We start from the raw sequence: 9,246 nt of genomic DNA, 5'->3' as shown, positions 1-9,246 counted from the left end.
TCTGTGACACCAGGGCTCATTGGCCATCAGCAAGGGTCCTGCAGTGTCCATGTCCTAGTGTGGAATAGGTGGCCCTGATGGAGCCTTCCTGGGGCTCCCCCCATTGGGGAATTCCAGAGGACAATGGGCCTGGACTGGTTCAAAGGTCCCCAAGCAGTCACCATCTGGCCTCAGCCTCTGCAGTCTCCTTGTGCAGGGGTGAGGAAGAAACTTCTCATGGTGACAGGGAAGAAGCAGGTCTGTTTTGCACTTCCTGTCGCCATCCAACTCCCAAGGGTATGGGCCCTTGGCTCTGGGGCTGGGTGGCCTGGATTGGGTTTCAGGCCTCACCTTCCAGCCTTATTTCCCAGGTAACCCAATCAGGCTGAAACACAGCCAAACTGCCAAGGTGCTCAGCGCTGGGGCAGGTCAGGCGAAACAGCCCCAGACAGGAGAGAAGGTCTCCACTCTGGTTGAGTGGGCTGATGCTTCCTCTGTTTCCCCACCCCTCCCCCACCCTGGCACCTTGAAACTCCTTTGACTATAGGCAGGGCTTCTTATTCCACAATCAGACAATTCATTTAGGGGAGTAACCTGGTGGGGAACTTTACACTAGGGTGTGAATGATTGCTATAATAAGGCCATTTCCCAAGAGCTGGATTTTGGGGGTGTGGGTAGGGAACAGATAGAGGGGATGAAGAAGAGATCCAGACTCTGACATTATCCCATTCTGCCCTGATTGACAGGCGCGGCTGCCCTTACCTCCGTTTCTGCCCCTGCTCAGCCGGGTCTCCCCTTCCCCAGGCTGTCAGGCAGGCACCTCCTGAGCCAGGAGCCACTCACCTGGGAATTCCTCTGTAGAGATGGCTGGGAGTGTGGGTGTGAAAACTAAATAGCAGCCCTTGATTTCCAAGTAGAGGAAGCTGGAGAAAGGGGACTCGGCCCTGCAGGTGGGAAGCAGTTGAGGGCACACTCTGGAGCCAGGGACGACTTACATAAGCTCAGTTTCCTCAACTGTACCAAAGGACAGACCTCGTAGACTTGTGTCAGGAGGAGATGGGTCAGTCCATAGAAAGCACCGAGAGCGCAGCTTGTACTTTGTAAGTGCCACGTGCACGCTCATCCTCATCCCCGATCGTCCAGTGTCCCCTGACATCAGGATAAGTGGTCCGCTCACGTCCTCATTGCACGAGTCCTCACCTGAAGCCAGTCCAGTTGGTCCTAGAATTGCCCTGCCTGGTGGTGGGGACAAATGGGGGGCCTATGCCCCGCCCTATGTGGCTGCGGATCCTGCACTCACAGCAGCCATGTCCCTGGGCCTCCCCACACCCACACCAGGCAGAAAGATGGCTCCGGTGACCTCACATGAGGGCTGGGGCCACTGGGTTGCACGTGTCCATCTGGAAGCTTGTCTGGCATGCCAGGGGCTGTTTAATATTTACTGAGTCCTCCCAGAGCTGGTGAGACATCCACCCCCAGAGGCTGCTCCCTGTCCCAGCTGGTGTGACACTGGGGCCAGACATGCAGCCTCATTTCACCATCCGGAGGTGGCACATGCATCACCTTCCCTAGGCCAGCCCTCAGAGTGGCTGTCACGCCTGTCCTGTTGATCCTCAGACAGGGAGCCCTGGGCTCCGAGCTGCCTGGTGAGCGGTGCTTCCAGGCAGAGCCACAGCAGAGAGGGTGCGGAGGTCTCCAGGTAGATGGAAGGGCGTATGCACCTGCCCAGGACTGTGGGCCCCTGGGAGCTGGCTGGCCCCCACCTCAGAGCTGCCTGCCCTGCCTACCTGCCCACCTGTTGGGGACCCTCGCCTGTCTGAAACCTGCCTGTCCCCAAGTCTGCAGCCCTGCCCGTCTCTGTCTCTGCTGGTCTGGAGATGGCAACCTTGTGGAGGGCCCATTCCAAGAGGTGGGTGATGCGGCCTTGGGGGGAGGGAGCGCAGACCCTTGGGCTTTGGAAAGTGTCATGTGACATATATAATACACAGGAATAACAGCAGCAGTGAGCAGGGCGTGAGCACGAAGGATGTGCCAGGCTTCTGTCTGGTGTCTGTGCACATTGCCTTAACTAAGACGCTACCTGGTTGGAGGAGCCTTCTCTGTCCACCCTATTTAAATTCTTTACCTCCCCCATCCCACTTTATTTTTCTCTTTGGCACTAGGCACTATCTGATATGCATTTTTTAAAACTTATTTAATTTGACACATTTATGGCACTTACTCTTTGCCAGGCCCGGTGTAAAGCCCATTATATTTATTAACCATGTAAATAAACTTCACAGTTATCCCTTCCCTGGTCCTCATTTTATAGATGAGAAAACTGAGGCACAGAGGGGTTCAGTAACTTACCTGAGGTCACACAGCTTGCATGTGCGGGAGCTGGATACACATGCCAGCATCTGGCTCTGGAGCCTGCACCGGCTACCACTTCCCAGGCTATCTCCAGCTATTTTGTCTCTCCTTGTCTGTTTTGGTCACTGCTCTTTCCCCAGCCCCTAGCATGGTGGTTGGTGCACAGTAGGTACTTGGCAAATGTTTGTTGAATGAATGGATGTCTTATGACAACTCTGTGGGGCAGCTCTTATTATCCCCCTTCCACAGATGAGGGAACTGAGGCTTATGTAGGTTAAGTTCCTGAGACCACTGGGGCTGAGGTTTGAACATAGGGGACTGACCCAGAGATTACATCTCTAACCACTCAGCTTGTTGAGGCCCCTGAGGATCCTCTGGTTTGTTGGTTTGTGGTTCAGAACCACGGGGCTTGGCGGGGCTTGGAGCTTGGTCCCCGTCAGCAGAGTAGCCAGGACAGCGCCCCCGCATTGAGCAAACAGTGGGCGTTGTGCCTGTGTGTGAAACATGGGGCTGAGGTTTGAACATAGGGGACTGACCCAGAGATTACATCTCTAACCACTCAGCTTGGTGAGGCCCCTGAGGATCCTCTGGTTTGTTGGCTTGTGGTTCAGAACCACGGGGCTTGGCGGGGCTTGGAGCTTGGTCCCCGTCAGCAGAGTAGCCAGGACAGCGCCCCCGCATTTGAGCAAACAGTGGGCGTTGTGCCTGTGTGTGAAACGTGTGGCATCTGGCCCAACTGGAAAAACAGCCTGGCTGCCTGATGAGCTTCTTGGGGACCAGGAAGGGGCAGTGGCCCAGTGGCACTTCTTTCAGAGCTGGTGAAGGGCTGGAGCTGTGTCCTGCCTGTTCCCTGCCTGGTTCTCCAGACCGCAATTCTCTGTCTCTCCCTATGGACCGTGAGCCTTGAGGGGAGACCCTGGCCCATTGGCTCCCATCCCAGTGCCTGACTTTGGGACAGCCCTGCTCTGTGAGTGTGTGTTTAAATGAATGAATCCCTTGCCCTTGATTTTAGACCTCAGAAGTTCAGTTGACTCTGAAAAGCTCTCAAGAAAACCTGGAGCTGGGCCTCTTTAGCAGGGGGTGGCAGTCTGAGTCAGAAGAGACCCCCAGGTGTTTCTGACACCCCTGAGAGAATCCTGCATCCTGCTCCCATTTGGGTCCTTAGGATCCCAGGCTGAGGATTTGCATACATTTGGGTTTGGATGCCAGCTCTGCTGCCTGCAAACTGCATCATGATCTTGGGCAAGTCACTTATCTGAGCCTGTTTCCCTACTTTGCAACGGGGTTAAAAATAATACCTGCTGCTTAGGGTGGTTGTGAAAAGTCAAACAAGACAGTTCCATAAAAGCCTTAGCGAATACCTAGTGACAGCCAGTGCTCAGTGGACCTGTGATTAATGTGTTATATCAGTAAACTCCCAGGGCCCTGGCTCATGGTGTTGGCTGCACCAGCAGCCCAGTAGCCGTGGCCTGAGTTTAGTTTCTCTGCTCAGTGGAGACATTAGTTGTCCTTGTAAAGATGTTTGAAGCTGGACTTTCTCTGGAAGCCAACCTTCTCCTTCCCCCAACCCATCCTGGGTCCCCAAAACTAGAAAGTCCCCAGATCCAGGCTGTCAGCAGCCTCCCACCTCTGCCCGGTCAAGACGTGCTCCTTGCTGTCCACCCACAGACTGTACCAGCTCCTCTCCCCTCCTTGCTCACTCTGTCCCCCAGCTTGGATACCAGTGGGCTGTACCCATGGTCCTGCTCTTCCCTCAGAGTCCAGCTGAGAGCCTCGGGTCCAGGATCCCTCTGTTCTCCAATCCCCTCTGCATGCTGTATTCCTTCCCCATTCAGTTTAGCTCAATATTTACTGAGCACTTACTATTTTCTAGGCCGTGAGGTAGGGGAAAGACACAGCCAGGATGTGATTATTACAACAATAGCTAATATTTATAAAACACCTACTAACTGCCTCTATTATGTCAAATGTTTGGCCTGGCACCTAACAGAGTTCTCAGCACCACCTCTGATGTGGGTTCTATTATTTCTCCCATTTTACAGATGAGAAAACTGAGGCTTGGGTAGTATATCAGCACAGAGGTGAAGTTGCTTTGACAAAGTCCCAAAATGCAGGCGCTTAAATGAGATCAGTTATTTCTCCTTCTCTCTCTCGTAGCAGTGCAGAGCCAGTGGGTGGCTGACGGCATTTGCGGGTTGGTCTGCGCCACAAGGCTGTCTAGGCCTCTTCCTTCTCTCTTGTCACTCAGCCATCCTCACAGGGACCCTTGTGCATGTGGTTGATGCTGGCTTCCAGCGCATCCATGTGCCGCCCCCAGGAAGGCAGAGGGGAGCTAAGAGAAGGGCTAGCAGCTCCCGTTTAAGAACTGACCCAGAAGTTAGTTTTAAGAGTTATTTCCACCTGTACCTCATTTGTGAGGATGAAGCCATACCTGGTGCAAGGGCATCTGGAAGACATCTTTGAAGGGCTAAGAGTGGACTTCAACATATCTGTGGTGAGTGAAGGCTGCATCAGCCAGCCAGGTCTTGAAGCCTACTGGATACGTTATAGTGTCATAAGGAGGGGCTTAGATGCCAGTGAAACCAGCTCTGTGCTATGACTAGGGTGCCCTGACCCCAGTCCTGAGATGCTGGTACATCTCCAAAGGGTTGAGAGACCCTATGGTCATTGCTGGGAGACATTCATTCTTAGGATCATCCAATTCACACTCCCAACCCCAGCTGGCTCCTGTAATGGCAGAGTCCGTGGGCAGATTCTGCTTCAGGCACAGCTGGATCCAGGAACTCACTGCCATATGGATTTGGTCTCTCTGTGCTAGTTCCATTCTCTCTACATGGTGGCAAAAGAAGGGGGCTAGAAGCTCCAGATGTGTGCTTCCCAGCTTAGCAATGCTGGCAGAAAGAACCCTTCCTCCTCTTGTGAACTCAGAACCGATCTCCTGGATGCTTACTGGCCAATCTTGTGTCCTGTGCCTCTCCCTGGGCTAGGGGAGTGGAATATGTGGACTAGCCACAGCCTGGGATGTGGGTTTGCCTCAGAATGCTCTTGTGTGCATGTGCAAATATGTGTGTGTGCGGTGATTTGTCAGGCCACCTTCCCCCAGACCACAAGTATAAAAAGCAGATCTGGGGAAGTGCCCAGGGGAAAACCAAGGGGCCATGAACAGAAGGAGGGGATGGATGCTGGGCAGGCAGAGCCAACAGGTGCCCACCCCATGGGTAAGCCACAGGACTATGAGTTGGCCACCCACGTTGCTTTGCCTGCACAGACAGAGCATGCTGATCAGAGAGCCTTGACATTTGGGCTGCTGGATTGTATTTCTCACTGTAAATTCACTTCTGATACCAGGTTTATTATCTGTTATTACTCTTCTAATCCTCTAATCCAAGCCCCTCATTAAACAGATGAAGAATTGAGACCTGGAGAGTCTCAACAACTTTCTTGAGATCACACTGCTTGGTGGTGATGTGGGTGGGACCCAGACAGGTCTCCTGACTCCCTGGGGCTCTGGTCACTGTTCCCAAAGGGTCTGTCCCAGCGCAGGGCTTTGTTCAGAGCCCTGCTCTGACTTCTCATCCCCTCCATTCCTTCTCACAGAAAGTCCATCAACAGGAACTCCGTGAGATCACGAATGCCTGTAAAACCCTCCAAGATGTACGGCACTCTGAGGAAGGGGTCCGTGTGCCTGGACCCCAAGCCCCAGCAGGTGAAGAAGATCTTTGAAGCATTGAAGAGAGGCCTCAAGTAAGGACGGGCTGTTTCTTGTCTTTAAAAAGTGTGTTCTTCTGCCTCACCCGCCTTCTCTCTGCCTCTCCCTTGGGACGCACAGTTGGGTCTTGTCTGTAAGAGGCGGCAGGGGGAGCTCCCAGTTATTCGTTTAAACAACAAGCATGTCCCACATGCAGCCACAGGCTCAGCCCTGTGCTTGGGTGCTGGGTGAACAAGGCAGGAGGACTCTGGTCTCGTGGAGCTCATAGCGTGGAGGACCAGATGTCAATAGGAAGCATCGCAATCGTTAATAATGTAATCAATAACGTACCTCTGCCAGCACGGGTGCGGTGGAGCACAGCAGCAGACAGTTGGCACGTGGAGGGTCCTGTCAGACCACGTGGCCCCGGGAGACGCGCTGAGGAGGTGCTGATGGTTTCTGAGACGTGCTTGCCTCTGCGGGACAAGCATTCCAGGCAGAGGAAACAGCATGAGCAAAGGCCTGGGGTGGGAGCCTGTGCTGTGACTTTGCACAAGGGCAGGAGATCGGGGCTGCTAGATTCTGAGTGAGGGATCCACTTGAGCAGACTGACTGATTTAGCTGGGCAGAGGCCAGAACAGGAAGAGTCAGTCACTCCACAAATACTTATGGAGGGCTTATGGGATGCCGGGTGCAGGGTACAGGAGTGAACGAAACAGACACGAATCCCTGCCCTGGTGGAGTTGACTCCTAGTGTGGGGGAGACAGACTATAAACAACATAGATAAGTAAAATACACTCTGTGTCAGATGGTGGTAAGTGCTGTGGAATAAACCAAATCAGGGCAAGAAGGCATGGAGGGTTCATTTTAAACATGATGTTCAGGGAGGCCTCACTAAGAAGGTGACATATGAGCAAAAACCTGAAGGGGTTAGAGAGCGAGCCCTGCAGATAAGTGGAGAAGAGCATTCCAAGCGGGGGTTGAATGGTGAAAAGACCCTGGGGCACAGCAAGGAGGCCAGCGTGGCTAGAGCTGAGGGAGAGGAGGTGAGGTCAGGGGTGATGGGGACCAGATGATAGGGCTGGGCCACCAGAGGGCGGGGAAGGACCCATACTTTGTCACCTGGCACCAGCAGGTAATTTTCCCAGATAAAGTGGCACCAAGTTCTCCCCTACCTCCACCCCTTATGTATAGACAAGGCAGCCAATCACTCAGAAAGAAACCAGAGTTGATGAAAAATGTAAACCACCTCAGAACGAAATGGTTTTCAAAATACACATTCTTTCTTATGTTAAAAAAGTTGTAATTTACATGCAAAGCAGAAGACTTGCAACGGAGAAAGGACGCTGTTTTGCGTCAGGTCTTCATGGTCAAGTGGGCTCTCTTTGGAAGTGGCAGCTCGTCCCCACCTGCAGGGGTTTGGGGAGAAGTAATCCCACCCTCAGAGCTGCAGGAACCCACTGTAGGAGCTCAGGAGGACAGCCTTGCTGGAAGGCTGGAGGAAAAGGCAGTGGCACACTGTCACCTGATTCCCCATGCCCCAACCAGCCAGCCCCCTCCCCAGCCCACAGGGCCTGCCTGGGCCTTCTTGCCACCTGTCAGGGAGAGGAAGGCAGGACGGCAGCACCTGCCATTCAGCCAAGCTTCACCCCTGGGCTCTGAGCACCGGGCAGGAAGTACACTGGCACCCGGGTCCCCGCCGCCAACACTGCCAGTCCGTTTGCCCCAATATTGAATGTCCCCATGCTGTCGCCAGCTCTCGGCTGTCATTCTATCAATTCTCCCACCATCAGATCTGTACTGGTGGAGAGCCCAGCGTTCCAGGCTTTTTATTGCTACATCAAGAGTAAAAGGCCACTGGCTCTGAGGACAGTGCTTCCCATGAGTAGGGACATGGACTTGGCCACTTGTTACTGCTCACTGCAGCTCACCGCCCACCCCAGCTGGTTGACGTGGGTAGCGTCCTCCCCGACACCAGCCTCGCCTCCCCACCTGGTGTGGGCTGGAGCTGCCTGCCGAGCGGGTCACTAACACCCCCTCGATGCTCCTCAGCCCGTGCCCTCTCCTCCTCCCCGCATGGCTGGGTTCAGGCATCTCCTCTCTCCCTCCCTTAGTCTGTTTGCAGCAGTCTCCTTGCTGCTGTCACAGCCCTGCCCCCCGCTTCTCCACCCTTCTACTCCCCCCTGTGCTCAAGTCTCTTCCATGGCTCCCTACTGCCCTTGGGAGGGCATTCAGTGCCCTTTCTTTTCTTTTTTTTTTTTTTGTCCTTTTTGTGACCGGCCGCACCACGCTCAGCCAGTGAGTGCATCGTGCCGGCCATCTCTATATAGGATCCGAACCCGTGGCGGGAGCGCTGCTGCGCTCCCAGCACCGCACTCTCCCGAGTGCGCCACGGGCTCGGCCCCAGTGCCCTTTCTGACCCTCGGCCTTTCCCACTTTTCTTTCATTATTCACTCCCCATTCCCACTGTGCCTTAGCTGTGTGTCAGCCCCAAATAGGCCATCTTCCTTCATGTGCCTGTGCCTTGGTTCTTGCTAAACAGTTCCCGGGAGCATTGCAGTCATGGAGGCTGCGGCCTCTCCATCTCTCTAGTGCAGCATATGGTGTTTGCCCAGTCAAATGCTGTTCCTTCTTCTGGGGACGCCCTTCCCTGCTCTCGACCTCTAAGTGTCCTGCTCTTCCTTGCTCACTAATTAACAACAACAACAGCAGCAGCAGCAGCTACGACTTGATACTTTGTATCGATGTGTCCTTGAATCCTTACAAAAAAATGAGTTTAGCCTTCTTTTCCAGATGAAAAAACTGAGTTCCAAAGATGGGAAGCAATTTGTGTAGGATCCCATGGCCAGTAAGCAGGCAGTGGGATTAGAAGCCACTAAACGACTCCAGGGCCAACGCTGAGCTGCTCTGTTGTCCCACCTGGCCTCAGGGAAAATGTCACGCCCCTGTTCCCACAGGGACCTGGCTCCCTATACCAGGGGTGTCCCGGGCCTACCTCCCACAACCCAACTGCCCCTGCCCGGTGCTGCTGCACGTGGGAACTGGGGGTGTGTGTGGAGGGTGGAGGCCTGCCCCCAAGGGGCTCATCTCCCAGGCCAGCTTCTGATGTCCCCTAAGGACCACATGTCTGAGACTTGTTTGGGGCCAGTGGCACCCCCTTTCTACCTGGGGAGCCCAATCCCTGAGCAAATGGTGACCTGGCAGAAGCTGCCCTTCTACTTTTGAG

The 9,246-nt window shown here is 54.2% G+C and overlaps 1 protein-coding gene across 1 annotated transcript in view; it reads left to right on the top strand.

Annotated features, from left to right (window-relative positions):
* Positions 1-9,246, top strand: part of FAM65C (family with sequence similarity 65, member C) — a 36,910-nt gene that overhangs the window by 4,604 nt on the left and 23,060 nt on the right. Inside the window, exon 2 of the mRNA XM_008565916.1 lies at positions 5,929-6,075. Within this exon, the coding sequence (XP_008564138.1) occupies positions 5,929-6,075 (147 nt within the window). The remainder of the gene's footprint in view (positions 1-5,928; positions 6,076-9,246) is intronic.

Source organism: Galeopterus variegatus, unplaced genomic scaffold, assembly GCF_000696425.1.
Source record: "Galeopterus variegatus unplaced genomic scaffold, G_variegatus-3.0.2 Scaffold213, whole genome shotgun sequence".
Classification (NCBI taxonomy): domain Eukaryota; kingdom Metazoa; phylum Chordata; class Mammalia; order Dermoptera; family Cynocephalidae; genus Galeopterus; species Galeopterus variegatus.
Note: the sequence above shows the minus strand (reverse complement) of the source record. Positions and strands in the feature narration are given on the sequence as shown.